This window comes from Saccopteryx bilineata, chromosome 5, assembly GCF_036850765.1.
Source record: "Saccopteryx bilineata isolate mSacBil1 chromosome 5, mSacBil1_pri_phased_curated, whole genome shotgun sequence".
Taxonomy (NCBI): domain Eukaryota; kingdom Metazoa; phylum Chordata; class Mammalia; order Chiroptera; family Emballonuridae; genus Saccopteryx; species Saccopteryx bilineata.
The window spans coordinates 134,149,093-134,170,362 of NC_089494.1; the positions used below are offsets into that span (position 1 = coordinate 134,149,093).

The 21,270-nt window shown below is 42.9% G+C and overlaps 1 protein-coding gene across 8 annotated transcripts in view; it reads left to right on the forward strand.

Annotated features, from left to right (window-relative positions):
- The window catches only part of JCAD (junctional cadherin 5 associated), a 53,040-nt gene extending 31,975 nt beyond the window's left edge, over positions 1-21,065 (forward strand). For 3 of the 8 annotated variants that reach the window (XM_066233878.1, XM_066233885.1, XM_066233886.1), the window contains 2 exons: positions 1,954-5,687; positions 16,946-21,065. In XM_066233878.1, coding sequence (XP_066089975.1) covers positions 1,954-5,687; positions 16,946-16,980 — 3,769 coding nt within the window. In that variant the 3' untranslated portion in view covers positions 16,981-21,065. The remainder of the gene's footprint in view (positions 1-1,953; positions 5,688-16,945) is intronic. The other 5 variants (XM_066233882.1, XM_066233883.1, XM_066233881.1 and 2 more) reach the window with 5 other exon arrangements.
- The last annotated feature ends 205 nt before the right edge of the window (positions 21,066-21,270 follow it).

Here is a 21,270-nt window from a genome sequence, read left to right on the forward strand (position 1 = left end):
GCACACAGACTAGAAGATAACAAAATAACTGTATCTGGGTGGAAAGATTATAAGTGATATTTGCATTTTTGTTTTTATTTTTTTTTTGCTTTCCTATATTTTTCCAAATGATGAACAATGAATGCATATTACTTTTATAATTTAAGAAGCGAACAACAGTTAAAACTTGCTCTGCTTGGCCCATGGTTAATGAAAATAATTGAGTGCCATAAGCTTCCTTCTGTTAATAGTGTTTCTTTGTTAAAGCCCTAATCTTTGGTGATTTGTAGGCAATCCTTAATATTTCTGTCCAGTATAGCACTGTTGTTCAGGTTTCTTTTTCCTCCAGCTGCAGTTGAACAATGATTTGGAACTTTGGATTTATGCTAGACTCCTTTGAGGAAATACTCAAATATACTGCCGTTGGGCTCCTTGCCTTGACTGATTAGATCCAGATATAAAGGGGTGGCCTTGAGTATTGATATTTTTCAGAGGTTCCCAGGAAATTCTAATGTGCAGCCAGGTGGTGAACAGCAGCCTGGAACCAGCCTGGCATTTATGCTGTACTGTGCTGCCATTTCCTGCCTGGCAGTGAGTTCTGCCTAGGAACAGCACCAATCAACAGATTGATCCTCTGGTCAATCTCAGCCATCCCTGGAAGTGTTCCCCACTTTGCCTGAACAGAAGACTCCTTTGGAGTCCTTGTTAACAATACTGCCACCTGGATCCTACCCCATACCTGAAACTGACTTCTGGGGGCAGAGAATTGTGTCTTTAATGTGCTAATGATTCCTACCATGAGGGAAGTGTTGGCAGCCCTGCGAGAGCTACGGTTCTGTGTTAGTCACACTCTAGGTGTTCCTGGCGAGCCTGGAAGACCCCAATGCCTGGTCCTGCCCCTGCCCAAGATGCCAGCGTGATGGAGCCAGGACACTGCCTGAGCACCGGGAGTTAGAAAGTCCCTTTGGATTCTAAGGTGCAGTCCTGCTTGGCAACCATGGGCAGTGATGGTTCTCAAAGTGGGGTGCCGAGGCCAGCAGATCCAGCATCACCGGGGGACCTGTTAGAAATGCTCACTATGTTCCATATATGAGAGAGATTGCGCAGCATCTGTCTTTCTCTAATCTCACTTAGCATTATGCCCTCAAAGTCCATCCATGTTGTCGCAAATGGCAAGATTTTATTATTCCTTTATGGCTGAGTAGTATTCCATTGCTTCTATATACAAACTAAAGAAAACAAACACAAACTCAGATACAGAGAGCAGATCTGTGGTCAGCAGAAGGGAAGAGGTTTGAGGGTGTGCCAGAGGGAGGAAGGGGATCAGTTGTGTGTTGATGGATAGATAGTAATTAGACTTTTGGGGATGATCACTTTGTAGTGAATACAGATGTGGAATCATAATGTTATACACCTGACACTTAAATAATAATTAAGAATGTACCTTGTGGAGCCCACAAGCTCTGCTGAATCAGAAACGGGATGGGACCCAGAAGCCTGTGCCTTAGAAACCTTCTTGTGGTTCCAGCACACGTTGAAGTTTAAGAACCACTGCAATAGGGCAGGGTTTGTGAAGAGCAGGTTCCCAGATGTGCTTCCCGCGAACTCAGTGGGCTGGACTGAGCTAGGAGAGGACTCCCAGGGGCCCATGCCCACACCTGAGAACCACTGTTCCTGGGCTTACTGGCTCCCTTGGCAACTAAAGTTATAAGGACCTTGACATCTTTCAAGTGTGACCAGTGTCCTGATGTCTTGTGGGCAGCCTGTTGCTGCCACTCCTAGACCTTTGGATGGCAAAATACAGGGCTGCCTTCCAGCCATAATTTTAGTGGGACAAGTCCTATGGTTGAGCAGCTATATATCAGAAGTGTTGACCCATTTTTGACTTGGAACACTAGCCACAGAGCAGAGAACTGGTATTTCTTCTGTGTGCTTCCTCCCACAGTGTGACGGTCCTGCTTCTCTGTTTTGCAGGTTTGATCACCAGCCCGTGGAAGCATGGTCCTCTCAGCCCCAGAGTGGTCACAACCACGCCTACTGGACAAGAGAACAGGAGGTCAGTGGCTTGAGGGGTCCAGGAGCCCGTGAAGATCCAGAGGTCCGAGAAATGGCCCGAGCCCACAGCCTGCCTGTCCATACAAGGCTGGGGCCATGGGAAGTTGGAGGAAGGACAGAGAATGTGATGAAGGAGGTGGTTTGGGAAGAAGATCTGAGACGGGCCAGTCCTGCCAAGTGGCAGGATGTGAGCCGGGGAAGCTGGAACCAGTCAAGGAAATTAGAGAGGCAGACGTCTGAGGGTGCTGAGGAGAAGCTGTTTCAAGATCTGTATCCGTTTGTGCAAGGAGAACACGTGCTGACTTCCCAAAGCAAAGGAAAATCCCGTTCGCTGCCTAGAGTTCTCTCCCCCAAGAGTCTGGCGTATGTGGAGATTCCACTGAGTGATGGGCACTTACCAGATATCCCTAAAATGCCATTTTACCCTCCAAATTGGGCACCAGACTTGGAGTCTGAAAGGAACTCCGAGAAGGGTGGCTCCTCAGTCCCTGTGCCCTGGCCCAAGTTTGGCCGACCCCTCAAGCCTCCATCCTATGACTCCCACCCACACTTCAGGGGAGGTGGGGAGCACAGTGACTCCCTGGACAGCCAGCAGGTGGACGCCAGTGTTTCCCACAGGACCAGACCGAACGACTCCAGGCAGGAGCTCGGCCTGCCCGACGCAGGTCTGGAGCCCCCCGTGTATGTGCCTCCACCATCGTACAGGTCTCCGGCCCAGCACGTCACAGACCCCTACTCGGAGGACGTGGCACCCACGCAGGTGTGGGGCAGCTGCCATCAGCCGGCTGAGGAGTCCCTAGCCAGCCTTCGGCTCCCTGCCAGTCCCCTGGGGCCGGGGGGTGAGACTGGGGAGAGCCCGCCCTCTCCTCGGCCCCCTTCCACCACTGGGTGTGATGGCTCTGTCCTGTACATTTCCTTTGATGACCCACGGGTACGACACATTAAACTGGCCCCACCCCACAGTTTCTGTGAAGAAGCAAAGGTGAATGAGAATTTGTACAGCTTGGGTCTGGTCTCCACATCAGAGCCGCAAGACACGCACCACAGTGGTGCCATTCTGAGCCCACAGAACATCGTGCTCCCGTCCAGGACTAAGGGAGGCCCTGCCCTTGCTGACCCTAGCCGCCGGTGGCTGTGGGGCCAACTCCCCAGGGATGGAGAAAATGATGGCTCTCCTGACCAAAGTGACCACAACATGATGAGAGGACAGTGGTGTGACGGGAGAGGCAGCCAGCAAGGACAAGCAGGAAGCCACATCTCCCTGAACCCTCTAGAAGAGAGTGCCTGCGAAACCCAAACCAAGCTCAGAAAGTTTGAAACCGGGATTCAGACCAAGAAAAGTTCAAAGAAAAAAATTAACGAGACGATCTTTTGTTTGGTTTCCGTCCCAGTGAAATCCGAGTCCCACCTGCCAGCCACAGACACGAACAACAACGACGTGAAGCCTGGTGCCGAGGAGCCCCGCGGGCCCAACTGTGGGAGCGCAGCTCTGCAAGAACAGCGTCTGCTGAGCGCGTCCTCCACTGACCTGGAGCTGCAGGCGCTCACTGGGCACATGGCTGGCGCGGCCGAGTGCCACGAGCAAGATCTGGGGGACCCGGATGACCGGCCAGCAGATGTCCTACACTTCGCTTGCCCTGTGATGCACAGAGAACTCCAGTGTTCTGGCCTGTGGCCAGCACACCAGTACAAAGATCAGCAGACACAAACCACTTTCACAGAAGAATCCAAAAGCCCGCGGCTTCTCCCTGCTGAGAAGTTGGGAGGGTCACCTAGTGCTGTGTGGCCTTCAAAGTTTCTCAGCCCCGCTGCTTCTGAAGCTCTGGCACCCACGGCTGTCGCTTCCGGTGATCAACACCAGAGGCCAAGTGTCCATCACCTCCCAGTTCAGCCGTCCCTCCACCCTTCTAGCTGCAGTGCTTTTACAAGGACCTCCGTAGTCACAAGCCAGACCCCTGAGCGAGAAGCAGGCTGCAGCCAGCCCTGCGTGGACTCCCGTGGCCGTGGCGCTAGCCCTGAGTCCAGAGGCGAGGTGGTGAAGGGGGCAACCACCGGTCCGTGTAATAGTCAGCAGCTGTTTGGTCAGTTTCTTTTAAAGCCAGTTAGCCGTCGTCCCTGGGACCTGATAAGTCAGTTGGAAAGTTTTAATAAGGAGCTTCAGGAAGAGGAAGAGAGCAGTCACAGTGAGGACAGCGAGACAGAAGGGCAGCCAGAAAACTGCACTGATTTGGGCCTCAGCGACCACAGCTGGGCGGGGAGAGTGGAGGAACCACCAGGGAGGCTGGTGCCGGAGGAGCCTGCGTTTGGGTTGGGAGGAGCGAGGTGTAAGTCTGAGAAATGGAGTGAGGAGCAGAAGCCTGCCCCCTTCCACCTTGGTGCTCGTCCTCAGTGCCCGGGCCCCTCGCAGGTGGAGGACCACCGAGGCCAGGCGGTGCTGTTTGCGCAGGGAAGCTTGATGACAGAGAAGAGAAACCAGCTGGTCGGGAAGAGAATGAAGGAGCTAGCAGTCAGTCCAGGGCCTGTGAAAAGAATGACGTCTTGTAAGTCAGGTGGCCAAGTGTCCTCACCTGAGCCAGTGGAGCTGAGGGAGCCCCGGGAAAGGCAAGAACTGCCCAGTGTTGTCAGGTCTGTTGCGCTGAACAAAGCAATCCCTCCAAAACCTGGTGGTGGGGAGGAGGTGGACATGGTGGTCCCGCTCTCTCTTGCCAGCAAACCTCGCGGACTCTCGGCACCAGACTTGAGGTCTGTGGGGCTGACCGTGGCACCAGAATGGAGTGCCCTGAAATTAGACCGGTCCTCAGCTGAAGCGGGTGCAATAGAGATCCCCCCAAATGAGTCCCTTCAAGAGAGGGCTGCAAGGATCCTGGGCATTGAGGTGGCTGTGGAGTCCCTGATGCTGGGCGCCAGGAGAATGGGACAGAACCAGCATCCTGAGCCTGATGGCAGTGCCCAGAGTTCGGTGTCCCTGAGGGAGGACCTAGTGTCCAGTCCAGCCCAGCCGGATGACTCCACGGTGTGCCCGGATGCCTTTTCCAGCAGGAGAAAGTGTGGCTGGACCGAAAGTCCTCTATTTGTAGGGGAAAGGGACAGCGCTCGGCGGACTCCCGAGACTTCTGAGCACTCAGGTGTGGACAGGGTCATCCCCAGCACGGCCCCTGACCTCAGGTCTCAGCCCAGTGCCCCAGAGTGCAAGCCCTTCAATCACAAGGACATGGGGACAAAACCACCCTACAGGTCCACTTTGTTCCATTTTATAGAAAGGACTCCAAGTACGGCAGGCTCAGAAAAGAGGCTCAGAAGTACTTCCAGAGTGATAGAGAGTTTGCAGGAGAAGCTGGTGTCCCAGACGATGCGAGCCACTCCTGACCGCTTGAGGAGGATGAAGGAGGTGAGGTCCGTGTCTCGGATGCGGCTCCTGAGCTCCCGGAGTGCCGACTCCGCTGAGGGCGCTGAGGAGGAGCTGAGGGTTGAGAGGGGCCCAACCTTGCATCCAGGAGGCCTGGAGTCTCTGACCATGGGGGACCCGGCCTGGAAGGTAGGAAATGCACTCTCTGTCTCCAAGGGCGCCCTCTCACTGGGAGAAAATGGGCATCTGGCAGCAGGAAGGGAGAAGAACAGCATGGATCAGGACTTCGGCCCAGGTGAGGAGTCAGGCAAGTGGCAGGTGTTTGGTGTTAATTTAGTGTTCTGGAGCATAAAATATACCAGGCTGATGAATAGTGAAAATATGCATTCTTCATTTTACAAAGAATAATCTAGATGCTTTCTTTTTTTTTTTTATTTTTATTTTAATATTAATATTTTTTATTAAATTTAATGCAGTGACATTGATAAATCAGGGTACATATGTTGAGAGAAAATATCTCTAGATTATTTTGACATTTGATTGTGCTGTATACCCCTCCCGCAAAGTTAAATTGTCTTCTGTCACCTTCTATCTGGTTTTCTTTGTGCCCCTCCCCTCCCCTAACCCCTCTCTCCTTCTTCACCCCCTCCCACCTCCCCCAACCCCCCGCCCCTGTTGCCATCACATTCTTGTTCATGTCTCTGAGTCTCATTTTTATGTCCCTTCTATGTATGGATTCATCTCAGTTTTTTTTTCTGATTTACTTATTTCACTCCGTATAATGTTATCAAGGTCCATCCATGCTATTGTAAATGATCTGATGTCATCATTTCTTATGGCTGAGTAGTATTCCATAGTATATATGTACCAAAGCTTTTTAATCCACTCGTCCTCTGACGGACACTTGGGCTGTTTCCAGATCTTCGCTATTGTGAACAATGCTGCCACAAACATGCGGGTGCATTTCTCCTTTTCGAGCCGTTCTATGGTGTCCTTGGGGTATATTCCTAAAAGTGGGATAGCTGGGTCAAAAGGCGGTTCGATTTTCAGTTTTTTGAGGAATCTCCATACTGTTTTCCACAGTGGCTGCACCAGTCTGCATTCCCACCAGCAGTGCAGGAGGGTCCCCTTTTCTCCACATCCTCGCCAGCACTTATTCTGTGTTGTTTTGTTGATAAGCGCCATTCTGACTGGTGTAAGGTGATATCTCATTGTGGTTTTAATTTGCATTTCTCTAATGATTAGTGATGTTGAGCATTTTTTCATATGCCTATTGGCCATCTGTATGTCCTCTTTGGAGAAGTGTCTATTCATCTCTTTTGCCCATTTTTGGATTGGGTTGTTTGTCTTCCTGGTGTTGAGTTTTACAAGTTCTTTATAAATTTTGGTTATTAACCCCTTATCAGACGTATTGTCAAATATGTTCTCCCATTGTGTAGTTTGTCTTTTTATTCTGTTCTTGTTGTCTTTAGCTGTGCAAAAGCTTTTTAGTTTGATATAGTCCCATTTGTTTATCCTGTCTTTTATTTCACTTCCCCGTGGAGATAAATCAGCAAATATATTGCTCCGAGAGATGTCGGAGAGCTTACTGCCTATGTTTTCTTCTAAGATGCTTATGGTTTCTCGGCCTACATTCAAGTCTTTTATCCATTTTGAGTTTATTTTTGTGAGTGGTGTAAGCTGGTGATCTAGTTTCATTTTTTTGCAGGTAGCTGTCCAATTTTCCCAACACCATTTGTTAAAGAGGCTGTCTTTACTTCATTGTATTTCCTTACCTCCTTTGTCAAATATCAGTTGTCCATAGAACTGTGGGTTTATTTCTGGGTTCTCTGTTCTATTCCATTGATCTATATGCCTGTTCTTATGCCAGTACCAGGCTGTTTTGAGTACAATGGCCTTGTAGTATAACTTGATATCAGGAAGTGTGATACCTCCCACTTTATTCTTCTTTTTTAAGATTGCTGAGGCTATTCGTGTCCTTTTTTGGTTCCATATAAATTTTTGGAATATGTGTTCTATATCTTTGAAGTATGTCATTGGTATTTTAATTGGTATTGCATTGAATTTATAAATTGCTTTGGGTAATATAGACATTTTAATGATGTTTATTCTTCCTAACCATGAGCACGGTATATGCTTCCACTTGTTAGTATCTTCCTTGATTTCTTTTATCAATGTTTTGTAATTTTCCGAGTACAAGTCTTTAGTCTCCTTGGTTAAGTTTACTCCTAGGTACTTTATTTTTTTGGTTGTAATTGTGAAGGGGATTGTTTCCTTAATTTCTCTTTCTGACTGTTCATTGTTGGTGTATAAAAATGCTTCTGATTTCTGAGTATTGATTTTATATCCTGCCACTTTGCTGAATTTATTTATCAGGTCCAGTAGTTTTTTGACTGAGACTTTAGGGTTTTCTATATACAATATCATATCATCTGCAAATAATGATAGTTTTACTTCTTCTTTTCCAATTTGAATGCCTTTTATTTCTTCTTCTTGTCTGATTGCTGTGGCTAGGACTTCCAGGACTATGTTAAATAAGAGTGGTGAAAGGGGGCACCCCTGCCTTGTTCCTGATCTTAAGGGTATTGCTTTTAATTTTTGCCCATTGAGTATGATGTTGGCTGTGGGTTTGTCATAGATGGCTTTTATCATGTTGAAGTATGTTCCCTGTATTCCCACTTTGCTGAGAGTTTTGATCATGAATGGGTGCTGGATTTTATCAAATGCTTTTTCTGCATCTATTGAAATTATCATATGTTTTTTCTCCTTCTTTTTGTTTATGTGATGAATCACATTAATTGATTTACGAATATTGTACCAGCCTTGCCTCCCCAGAATAAATCCCACTTGATCATGGTGTATGATTTTTTCCATATATTGTTGGATCTGGTTTGCTAATATTTTGTTGAGGATTTTAGCATCTATATTCATCAGAGATATTGGCCTATAATTTTCTTTCTTTGTGTGGTCTTTGCCTGGTTTTGGAATCAGAATTATGCTCGCCTCATAAAAGGAGTTTGGAAGTCTTCCTTCCTCTTGAATTTTTTGAAATAGTTTGAGAAGGATAGGAGTTAGTTCTTCTTTGAATATTTGGTAGAATTCCGTTGTGAAGCCATCGGGCCCCGGACTTTTCTTTGTTGGGAGTTTTTTGATAACTGTTTCGATCTCCTTTGGTGTAATTGGTCTGTTTAAGTTTTCTGATTCTTCCAGATTGATTTTTGGAAGATTGTACGTTTCAAGGAATTTGTCCATTTCATCTAGGTTGTCTAGTTTTTTGGCATACAGTTCTTCATAGTATTTTCTTACAATATTTTGTATTTCTGTTGTGTCAGTTGTTATTTCTCCTCTCTCTTTTCTAATTTTATTTATTTGAGTCCTCTCTCTCTTTTTCTTGGTGAGTCTACTTAAAGGTGCATCAATCTTGTTTACCTTTTCAAAGAACCAGCTCCTAGTTTCATTGATCCTCTGTATTGTTTCTTTAGCCTCTATGTCATTTATTTCTGCTCTGATCTTTATTATTTCCTTCCTTCTACTACATTTGGGCTTTACTTGCTGTTCTTTTTCTAATTCTTTTAGATGCAGGGTTAAGTTGTTTATTTGAGCTTTTTCTAGCTTCTGAAAGTGTGCCTGTAGTGCTATGAACTTCCCTCTCAGCACTGCTTTCGCTGTGTCCCATAAATTTTGAGTTGTTGTATGCTCATTGTCATTCGTTTCTAGGAATTTCTTTATTTCTTCTTTGATCTCATTCTTAATCCATTCATTATTTAACACCCTGCTATTTAGTTTCCATGTGTTTGAGAATTTTTGAGCTTTTCTGCTGTGATTCATTTCTAGTTTCATGCCGTTGTGATCGGGGAAAGTGCTTGATATGATTTCAGTCTTCTTAAATTTGTTGAGAGCACTTTTGTGCCCTAACATGTGGTCTATCCTAGAGAATGTACCATGAGCACTTGAAAAGAATGTATATTCTGCTGCTTTAGGGTGAAAGGTTCTGAAGATATCTATTAAATCGAGTTGATCTAGTGTTTCCCATAAGTCTGCTGTTTCTTTGTTAATTTTCTTTCTTGAGGATCTATCTAGTGATGTTAGTGGGGTATTGAAATCCCCTACTATTATAGTATTGCTGTTGATCTCGCCCTTTAAATCCATCAAAGTCTGTTTTATATATTTGGGTGCTCCTATATTAGGTGCATAGATATTTATAATAGTTATATCTTCCTGTTGGATTACTCCCTTTATCATTATGTAGTGGCCTTCTTTATCTCTTACTATATCCTTTGTTTTAAAGTCCAATTTGTCTGATATAAGTATTGCTACCCCAGCTTTTTTTTCATTTCCATTTGCATGAAACGTTTTTTTCCATCCTTTTACCTTCAATCTGTGTGTGTCTTTTGTTCTAAGGTGTGTCTCTTGTAGACAACATATGTATGGGTCCTGTTTTCTTATCCACGCAGCTACCCTATGTCTTTTGATTGGATCATTTAATCCATTTACATTTAAGGTTATTATTGATATGTAGTTGTTTATTGCCATTTTCTTCTTTAAAGGTGTATTCCTTTTTCTTTTTCTTTTTTTTTTTCTGTATTCTTTTCCCACTTTATCTGTTTACACCAGGCCCCTTAATATTTCCTGCAGCATTGGTTTGGTTGTAATGAATTCCTTGAGTTGTTTTTTGTCTGGGAAGCTTTTTATTTCTCCTTCAATTTTAAATGATAGCCTTGCTGGATAAAGTAGTCTTGGTTGTAGGTTCTTGTTCTGCATTACTTTGAATATTTCTTGCCATTCCCTTCTGGCCTCAAGTGTTTCTGTTGAGAAGTCAGATGTCATCCTTATGGGGGCTCCTTTGTAGGTGATAACTTTTTTTTCTCTTGCAGCTTTTAATATTTTCTCTTTATCGCTTAGCTTTGGTATTTTAATTATGATGTGTCTTGGTGTAGGTTTCTTTGGGTTTCTCTTTAATGGAGTCCTCTGTGCTTCTTGGATTTGTGAGAGTTTCTCTTGCATTAATTTAGGGAAGTTTTCAGCTATGATATGATTGAACAAAGTCTCTATCCCTTGTTCTTTTTCTTCTTCTTCAGGAACCCCTATGATGCGGATGTTATTTCTCTTCATGTTGTCACAGAGCTCTCTAAGAGTTTCCTCTGACTTTTTGAGTCTTTTTTCTCTTTTCTTCTCTGCTTTCATGCCTTCATTCCAGTTGTCTTCTAACTCGCTGATTCGATCCTCTGCTCTATCTATCCTGTTTTTAATTCCTTCCATTGTGGTCTTTATTTCTGATATTGTATTTGTCGTCTCCAACTGATTCTTTTTTATACTTGCTATTTCTTTATTTAGGTTTTCAAACTCCCCCTCCATTGTTGTTCTAAGATCCCTAAGCATCCTTACAATCATTATTTTGAACTCCGCATCTGGAAGTTTGATTATTTCCATATCACTCAGTTCATCTCTCGAAAGTGTCTCTTGTGGTTTCATTTGGATTGCACTCCTTTGTTTTCTCATCTTCTTCTTCTTTTTTTTTTTTATTTGTAGAGTTGATTGAGTCTAGGCTTGGTGTTGTCTGCCTCCAGTTTTCAGTTGTGTTATTTTTAGGTCTTCGTGGGTTGGTATCAGCTATTATTTGTAATCCACTTTCGGATTTGGGCAGCTTTGAAGTCTTGATTTGTTTGTTTTCTTAATAGGTGATAGTCTTGTTAACTGATCTCAGCAGGGGGCTTCCTTGAAACTGTATCCAGGAATGCTGTGGGTGTAACCTGAGACGCTGAAGGTCTCTTCCTCCAACTAATCTCACTGGGGGCAGGGTTTTTTCTCTCAGCTTCAGTAGGGGGAGGTGTATCTCAGATCTCCATGGAGACCTGAGTTACTGCCCCTCCTCCCCACTTCTTGGTTTCAGCTGTGTCTTGTTGTGCTGATTGGAGCTGGATAGATGTCCAGAGATCTCTGATCCGGAAGCACTTCAGCTCTGTTTTGTGAAAGGTTCAGTCCCTCCCCCAGCTATGGCCGCCTCCAGCACGAATGAGTCAGCTTTTTTATTTTGTTTCTTGCATACCTTAGCCCCTCACAGTCTGTCCCTCTCCCTGTCTTTTCCACTTGGGAGATAAGCTGGTCTTTTCAACCCACCTTGCTCCCTGGTCGCCAGGTAAGTGGCTGTGAGCAGTAGTTTCTGCTCTTTTTCCTCTGTGAAATCCTCTCTGGGCTCTCAGCCTCACCCCCCTCCTTCCGTTCCTGTAAGCAGAGGAAATTCAGGCACTCCTTACCAGGATTATTGTGGCTTCCTCTTTGCTTCTTGGTTTTTGAGAGCTGTTCTTGCAGTTCAGTGTTGGTTTTTCATGCTGATTTTTTCTAAATTGATTTGTATTCCAGTTTGGTGTTGAGAGCTGGGTGTCTGTGCATCCGCCTACTCCGCTGCCATCTTCCAGTACCCCTCTAGATGCTTTCTTTACAAATCAAGATCTTGTAGTATATTTTAAGTGATTATGTCTTTATAGAAATTATCCATATGAACAACTTTTGGGGCCCCTTGTGATAAGGTGAGCCAATAAAATATTCTAACTTTGATGCAGGCACTTTGATATATCTTTTTTTTTTTCAAGCAAGAGAGACAGGAAGGGAGAGAGATGAGAAGCATCAACTTGTAGTTGTGGTACCTTAGTTGTTCATTGATTGCTTCTCATATGTGCCTTGACCTGGGGAAGGGGGCTCTCCAGCCGAGCCAGTGACCCCTTGCTCAAGCCAACATTACCTTGGACTTCAAGCCAGCAACCTTTGGGCTTTTGCCAGCAGCCATGGGGTCATGCCCATGAGCCTGCGCTCAAGCCCATGATCTCGGGATTTTGAACCCTGGGTCCTCAGCATCCCAGGTCAACACTCTATCCACTGTGCCACCACCTGGCCAGGCAGGCATCTTGATAAATCTTGTAGAAGACCCACAGCATTTGTGCTCCATACTCTCTTCTAAAATAATAGGCATTTACCCAAATAAACCCTCATTGCTCTTTATTAACCTAATAAGAAAAGACATACAGGTTGATTAAATAAACTAACTGCTCCACAAGGCTGCGTCTCACATTTCACCTTCTAAATTCCTTTGGCTTCCCTTGCACTATCTATGAAACTTTAGAAATGAACAGCTTTCGCTCTGTCAACATCCCACCCCTAAAAAGTTCACTCACTAACTGTTGTATAGAGATCTCTATGTTCTGATTCTGAAATCCCAGGAGAGATGCTTTTGGCCACAGCGTCCTGCTGGCCTTTGGGCCTCTCTATCTTCTGAGCCTCCTCTGTGTCAGCCATGAGACAGGTGACCGATGACAGTAACTGTGGTTTTTGCTCAAACACAATTTCATTATCTCTGCTATGACACACATAGGCGAGGAGAACTCTCAGCATCTCTGTTCCAGATGCTTTTTTTCGGGGCTGGAGATTATCGGTTATAGATCCAAAAATGTGGGAAGAAGAATCAAGGTCATTATCGTAAGGTCTGCATCACAGATTGGAAGGGATCTTAAGTGGTTAAGTCAGACCTTTTCACCGTGTGGGAAAACACATGCTCCCATGAGGTGAGAGTGGCCTCCTGAGCCAGGCCCTCCCATCTTCTGTGCTGCCCCCACCCCCACATCATGCCCTGCTTCTCTGTTTTCTATTTCAGAATCCAAGGATGAGTTTATTTGTTCATTTACTTTTCCATGAGGACAGAGTCATCTAAACATCTTCCCATTTTCAGAGTTCAGAATGTCAGTATTTCTTTCAGTTTCCTTTTAACTTACTTTGAAGTAGGTTTGAATTCCATGGTGACTGTTATTTATTTTACCCATTTCTCTTACCTCCTAGCCCCTCTGCCCATCCTCAGCTTGTTTTCTCTATCTGTTGGACTGTTTCTATTTTGTTTCCTTTATTCATTTGTGGTTTTGTTTTGTTTTTTTTAGATTCTACATATAAGTGACATCCATATGCTATTTGTCTTTCTCTGTCTGACTTATTTCACTTAGCAGAATGTCCTCTAGGACCACCCATGCTGTCACAGTGGCAATGGTTCATTCTTTTTCATGGTTGAGTAATATTCCATTGTATATATGTACCACAGTTTTTTCAAATCCATTCATCTATTGATGAGTTGCTTCCATATTTTGGCTGTTGTAAGTAGTGCTGCAGTGAAGATAGGGTTGCATGTATCTTTTTGAATCAGTGTTTTTGTTACAAATTCTCAGAAGTGGAATTGCTGGGTTGTATGGCAGCTCTAATTTTAATTTTTTTAGACCCTGGCCAGTTGGCTCAGGGGTAGAGTGCTGGCTGGCATGTGGATGTCCCAGGTTTGATTCCCTGTCAGGGTGCACAGGAGCAGTGACCATCTGCTTCTCCCCTCTTTCCCTCCCCCCTCTCTTTTCCTCTCCTGAAGCCATGGTTCAGTTGGTTCGAACTCATCAGCCCTGGGTGCTGAGGTTGGTTGGTTCTGAGGAGCCTTCACCTCAGGTGCTAAAAATAGCTTAGTTGCAAGCATGACCCCAGATGGGCAGAGCATTGGCCCCAGATGGGGGTTGCCAGATGGATCCTAGTAAGGGCACATGTTGGGGTCTCGCTATCTGCCCTCCTCTCACTTGGAAAAGAAGAAAAAAAATTTTTTAAAAGAAACTACTATTTTCCACAATGGCTACACCAATTTAAAATCCCACTAACAGTGCATGAGGGTTCACTTTTCTCCATATCCTCACTAGCATTTGTTGTTTTTCGATTTTTTTTCTTTTTTTCATTTTTCTGAAGCTGGAAACGGGGAGAGTCAGTCAGACAGACTCCCGCATGCGCCCGACCGGGATCCACCCGGCACGCCCACCATGGGGCGACGCTCTGCCCACCAGGGGGCGATAATCTGCCCATCCTGGGCGTCGCCATGTTGCGACCAGAGCCACTCTAGCGCCTGAGGCACAGGCCACAGAGCCATCCCCTGCGCCCGGGCCATCCTTGCTCCAGTGGAGCCTTGGCTGTGGGAGGGGAAAAGAGAGACAGAGAGGAAAGCGCGGCGGAGGGGTGGAGAAGCAAATGGGCGCTTCTCTTGTGTGCCCTGGCCGGGAATTGAACCCGGGTCCTCCGCACGCTAGGCCGACGCTCTACCGCTGAACCAACCGGTCAGGGCCCAGTTTTTCGATTTTTTAATGACAACTAGTCTAACAGGTGTGAGATGATATCTCATTGTGGTTTTAGTGGGCATTCCCGTAAGGATTACTGAAGTTGAACATCTTTCCATCTGTCTATTGCCCTCTGTATGTCCTCTTTGGGGAAGTGTCTATTCAGGTTCTCTGCACATTATTTAATTAGACTGTTTGATTGTGGTTTTTTTTGGTGTTCCTCATATATTTTGGATATTAACCCCTTATCAAATGTCTTATTTGAGAATCTCTTCTCTCATTTAGTAGGTTGCCTTTTCCTCTTGTTGCTGGTCTCCTTTGCTGTACAGAAACTTCTTAGTTTGATGTAGTCTAATTTACTTACTTTTTCTTTTGTTGCCTTTGCCTGAGGAGATGTATCAGAAAAAAAATATTACTAAGAGAAATGCCAAAGGGTTGACTGCTCATTTTCATATAGGAATTGTATGGTTTTGAGTCTCACATTTAATTCATTTTGAGTTTCTTTTTGTATATGGTATAAGAAAGTGATCCAATTTTATTTTTGCATGTCTCTGTCCTGTTTTTCTAATATCACTTATTAAAGAGACAGTCATTACTCCATTGTATATCCTTGCCTCCTTTGTCATAGATTAATTGACCCTATAAGCAAGGATGAAATCCAAGAATTTAAAAGTAAGTGGAAAAATATCACTTGTTTCAGGAAGAAGAATACAGAAATCTTTGTTAATTGTTTCAGGAAGAAGAATACAGAAATCTTTGTTAAACAAACAAACAAAAAATCTACTTGGCACTTTTTAAATTTTTCCAGAAATGCTGTGTGATTCTCAGGAATGTCAGTCCACGGTGCTCTGTCCCTTCTGCAGAACACCATGTTACTGAGATAACTGACAGGTCAGGGCTCTCTTGGACCATCTAGTTTTACAAATCTGGTCTCTGCTGAGGACGAGAAATACCAAGAATGGGGAACCTTTGCCATTATAGTGGAAAAAGTGTAACATGGCCCATTTTTTGAGCCGTGGGGATTTAGTAGGAATCAGCATGATTCCTCCTCTCCCACTCCCTCAAAATATGCCCACTCACTTCTTTTTTAATTTAAAAGTAAAACTTTTTTTATTGATTTTAGAGAGAGAGAAGAGGAAAAGAGAAAGAGAGAAAGAAAGACATCAATTTATTGTTCCATTTATTTATGCGTTCATTGGTTGATTGTTATATATGCCCTGACTGGGAACCAAACCCACAACTTGGGCCTATCAGGATGACCTGGTGCCCACTTAGGTTTAAGTGCTAGGTAAAAAGACATTGTAAGCTTTTTAAAAGTGAGTTTCTTTATCTATAAAATCAGGATAATTTTACCAGTCCTACTTCATACTGAGAATTATAAGGACTTTAAAATAAGACAAATCCCGTTAAAATAAAATACCAGTTTGTAAGGTTTCTATGTCTCAGTTCACGGGCACATTGTTTCAGGCAGTATTTTATGACATAAAATTTCTAGTTCAATAAAGCACTCCCTCAATTTTTAGCTTGACCAATGGAACCTTGGCTGCAGGAGGGGAAGAAATAGAGATTAAGGAGAGGGGGAGGGGTGGAGAAGCAGATGGTCGCTTCTCCTGTGTGCTTTGACTGGGAATTGAACCCGAGACATCCACATGCCGGGCCGACGCTCTACCACTGAGCCAAGCAGCCAGGGCCACATGGCAGGAATTTCTGACCACAGGAGGGTACAACGTTGAGCTTCAGGTTTGCCTGGACCCAGAGATCTGTGACTCCCACGTACTTAAAAGTGGCCATCACTGGCTGCAGCAGAAAGGGCAGCTTAGAACTGTTATTTTCTGCATGGTGTCCCATCTGGGAAAACCAGGATATCTGGGCCCAGTTTGGGATTTTCCAGTGTGGACTATAGAATGCATCTGTGGGCAGCTCAGCTTCAGTCACACCTGTGTGTGGGAAGGCCCGGAAGGTCTGTGTTAATGGGCCGTGTCTAGCCCGGGCCTGCCTGCTGGCTACTGGCCCTCAGAGACGGGAGAACAGGCTGCCAGGATTAGAGGGTCCTTGAGCTTTTCCAGTGATAGCATTTGATCATGAAGGTGCACATTGCAGAACAAACTTTCAATCAGATGTAGTTTACAAAAATAATAAACAGTCTTTAGAATCAGCCAGGCACACCACTTCTGGTTAACAAGCATTGTATTTAAGATTAATTTTGTTGCACTGTGAACAGCAGTAAGGGACCCTTGAAATACTAAGCAACTCACTGCTTTCCATCTGTGATTAGGTAATTGTCATGCATGTCCCTTTAAAACAGCTTTTTAACAAAGAGTTGTTTACTTGGTGGTTGTTGAAATGAATTTTGCTACCTAAACGTACTTATTTAAATGGTCTGAGGATTAAAGAGGAAACAGATCAACTGAATATCCTACTAGTTTTCTTTTCCATCTTTTTTTTACAGACTTGTATGACCCCAGCCGAGTGGAGAGGGTGTGATGAGACGCAGCAGAGGAGGGCCGGTCCACCGTAGGTGCTGACATGGTGTTCTGTGGCACGGGCCGGGCACTGCTGGCTCTCAGCGCACTGTGACATCTGCCCCCACGGCTCCCAGGGCACGCATCATGCCAACAGAACTGCTCTGTGGAAACAAAGGAGCAGTTTGATGAACCCATCTGCTAGTGTAACACAGAGAGTTCATGCCTGTATTTAGAAAGGAGTCATATAAGACTCTCCTGAAGGATGGGTTTAGCCAAGCTGGTAAATAGTTTGGTGTGAATCTGGTTCTGTGACAATCTGAACATGGATGCTAGAGTAAATGATCCTGAAAGGACCGTGAGGGTTGCACGTCCCCCTGCACGTCTTCAGGACTCGTAGTCCATGCTCACATTAAGGGGTTTGGGACAGAGGACAGGCTAGTGGTTCCACACCTTGAGTTTAGGAGAAATGTGAATGAGTCTCTCTGATCTATTTCTAATCAGTCTGGCCTTTCTGCTGCTGGAAATAACTTCACTTATAAGTCACTTACCACAAAAGACTAAAAGCAACGTCTTTTTTAAGTTCCTAAAAGATTAAGACCCGAGGTAACATACTAAGAGTATTATTTATCTGGTAAAGAAACCCGTGGATCGTTCGCTAACATGCCATCGTCTGCTTTGCACTCGGTATATTACCTATCTATTTTTTATTTTCTGTATGGACATTGAGAAATTCTTTATATGAAAAATAATTGCTGATTTAAAATAGATCATTTTAACAAAGTAACTATATTTCTTTTTACCAAAATATGCTATTTTTCTATGATGTAAACAGTTGTTAGGCAGCAGATTTTTAAGGAAGTATTATTTTATTTAAGACTGTGTCCCTTTGTGTGAAAAGGACCCAGAAAGGGTCCCTGTTTGCTTTAAAGCATATATCCCTTACTCATGCACAACTCTGCTGTTTCTATTTTATCTTAGAGATGTCTGTATAGACATCCTACAGGGTTGACCAAATAAACTTCTCACAGAAATGTCTTTACAAATGTAGGTATAAAGTTATATGTGAAAATAAGCCTCTCAAAAACAGCCAACGTCCTTATGACCTTTTTTTTTTATGACATTCACTAGAATGACCAAAAAAGCAGAGTTTCATCTTTGTATATGTATGAGGAGGGGAGGGTCTCCCCTGAGACCGTAATTTCCTCCTCCACTCCCTGCCCCTTTAAGATATATGTATTTTTTTTTATCTAGAATGACCTCTAATTCGTCTCTGCATATTTTTAATAATGTTAGAGACGTCATATCTATGCCATTACCAGAGTATTATGAGGCCTATGTATTCTACTGTGTTTACTATTGCATTAACCTGCACAAAGCTTATGCATTTTTTATGCATCTGTTCCTTCTTTCTAAGTAAGGTATTCTTGCTATCTAACATTTCCTGTATGGGTTCTTATCTCTGCCCTCCTTCTGTTCCTTTCTTTCCTTTCCTTCCTTCTTTACTTCTTTCCTATCTTTTTTTTTTTTGAGGACCCCCCTTATCTATTTGTAGATGCTTCAAATTCCTAAAATGTCAACTATTGGGTGGTCTGCAGTTTGGCCCTGAAACAACTCTGACTGGGCTCTCATGGCCTGTCTTTGTCTGTACCATATGACCACGTGATTTTGTTTTGTAAGAACTTCACTATATATTGGGACTGTAATAAATAAGACAGAATCTAAGTCACTTTCTAGTACACGTATCTGCGCCTGTTCTTACCTATCACTCACAGGCACTTCTTCCCGGCCTTTGACTCGCGTGTGTATCATAGGCTCTTGTTCCTGTAACACAAAGGAGTGGCCAGGTCTCTTCTAGGAGGAGCTGAACTTGTTTTTCCCAGGAAAAAAAAAAAAATTAGTGGGTATAAGAGACCTACTACTCGGTCATACTCGGTGAATCACTTAAGTCATCTGGTAGAACAAACTGAGGGTGGTTACCTGGAGGCCTTGTGTGTGTCCTGCTTCCTTCTTTAAATGCAAGCTAAAGAAAGTATACGTGTGTATATACATGTGCAGATCTATATGTATGTATGCATACAGACACATACATATATCTGAACTCGGTTCTGACATTCCTTCTGAATGCTGTTGATCCCATATAAAGATGTCTTTGAATGAAAAGAATTAAATAATTAAATGTTAGCTTATTCCTTGAGAGAAAGGATCCTAAAGGCAAAATAATCAGTGTACCTTTTGTATATCACAAACAAACCAAAATATAGTCCTTTTGTATTGTTATAATTGTTGCATTATCGCTTTCTGAAACCATTCTGAATTTAGTTGGAATTATCAAAATTTATACTACTAACATTCATTTCTGGATTCCAACTTGAATAGAAATCTTTTGGGGGAGGAGGGAAGTTAACTTTGAAAATTGCATATTCTGAGGTAAATAACACCATCTAATCAGAAATAGCTTCCTCAGAGGTTTAGAACTGAATGCTAATTACTTTTTTGTTATTTCTATCATTCATACATACATACCTCTTTGTTATTATTTGTGGCAAAAAAAAATGCTTTTTTATTTTGTGTTTGCCATTGCTTTTCTAATATGTATGACTAACTTTTGGTGTTTAATAATTTAGGACTTATGAAATTAAAAGTTCTAATTTTAACCAGTTGGACATTATATGAGCAATACATATGGGATGTATTTGTCTTTCTTAATTTGCAAAAGAAGGGGAAAATGTTGGTCACAGAGCTCTAATAATCTCTTAGAACAGTGGTTCTCAAAATGTGCGCCAGGGTGCACCAGTGCTCCCTAGAAGATTTCCAGAGAAATGTGTGCCTGTTGGGGACCAAAAATCCAACAGGGTTTTTGGAGTTTAGATTTTTGGGGGACAGAGGTGTGGGGAATTGGCTGTAAGCTGACAGTCTGCCCAACTCCCCATCTCACTTGCCTGATTAGGTTACAAAAGGCTGTTAAGCTGTGATGCTGGATTGTTTACACTACCCCCCATGTTCCCTGGAAAGACTGGAGGCAAGTTTCTTCTATCTTTTGTTTGGTGTAAAGTTAAGATTTGCTAATGGCCTCACTTTGCTCTATAAATAAAGCAAGATGCGGTTTTTGGGCACATCTTTGTTCTTGCCAGAAGCAATTATAGGGCCCTCCTGACCCCGTATTTTCTTAATTCTGCATATTTTCTTAATTCCGCACCGTTCCCACTTGGGACCTGGAATTACTAGCTGCGCTGGTTTGTGGCTTGTGCCCAGATATAAAAATAAATATAGTTTCTCTATTATATCATTTCATTATGGAAATACTGCTCTTTTTGTTAACACATCATTATTATATTTATTATTAACACACTATTATATTATTTTTAGATAAATACACCCAAATAAAATGGATAGATTTCTCAAAAAGAAGCGTGATGTTGAAGAATCCAATTCTGGAAGTAAGCAAAAGTTAAGTGTAAATAAAATAGGACTTTAAGGCTGACAGGCAGATTAATTTATAGCATTTTTTACCACTTAACTGAATAATACGATTGGATTAGAAACCCATTCATGGAAGCTTCAAGTGATTTTGGTTTAACATTAACAGAAGAAGAAGAACTGGCAGCTATATCCACTGATCATGGATTGATGATTAAACATAAGGAATTGTCTCTTGAAGCCTTTTGGATTTCTATAAAAGGATATGTGGTAATATCTAAAAAAGCTTTGAAAATTTTACTACAATTTTCAACATTCTATTTATGTGTATTAGGATTTTCTACCCTCAATACAATTAAGAGTGAAAAGAGAAGAATTCTTCAATGTATTGATGAGGAAATGAGAGTTTGCCTTTCAAATATATGACCAAACATTGAAGAAATTGCTAGGATATATTAGGCTCATGTTTCTCATAAACACAAGAATGAAAAAACTTAACACATTTGTGCCAGGACCTGCCGAATTTACTAAATCTTACTAAGAATGTATCTATATATATAAAAAGATAATATTTTTGTTGTTTTTTAATTTTTTAATCCCTCTTTTTTATGAATTCTAAAAAGTATGACTCAAAAAATGTAACATAAAAATATTTTTTAATGTCAGAATAAATTTAATTTTGTTGTATTTATTTCATTTAATTACCATAAAAGCACGCTTGGACTTTATATTTTTTCCTTTAATATTTGACTTAATTATTATAACATATTTCTCAGAAATTTGTATGTAGTGCGCCTACAATTATTTGTAGGATTTTAAATGCGCCTGACTTCAAAGAGTTTGAGAATCACGGTCTTAGAAGAAAATTTCTGAATGATTGAAACCCAAATAT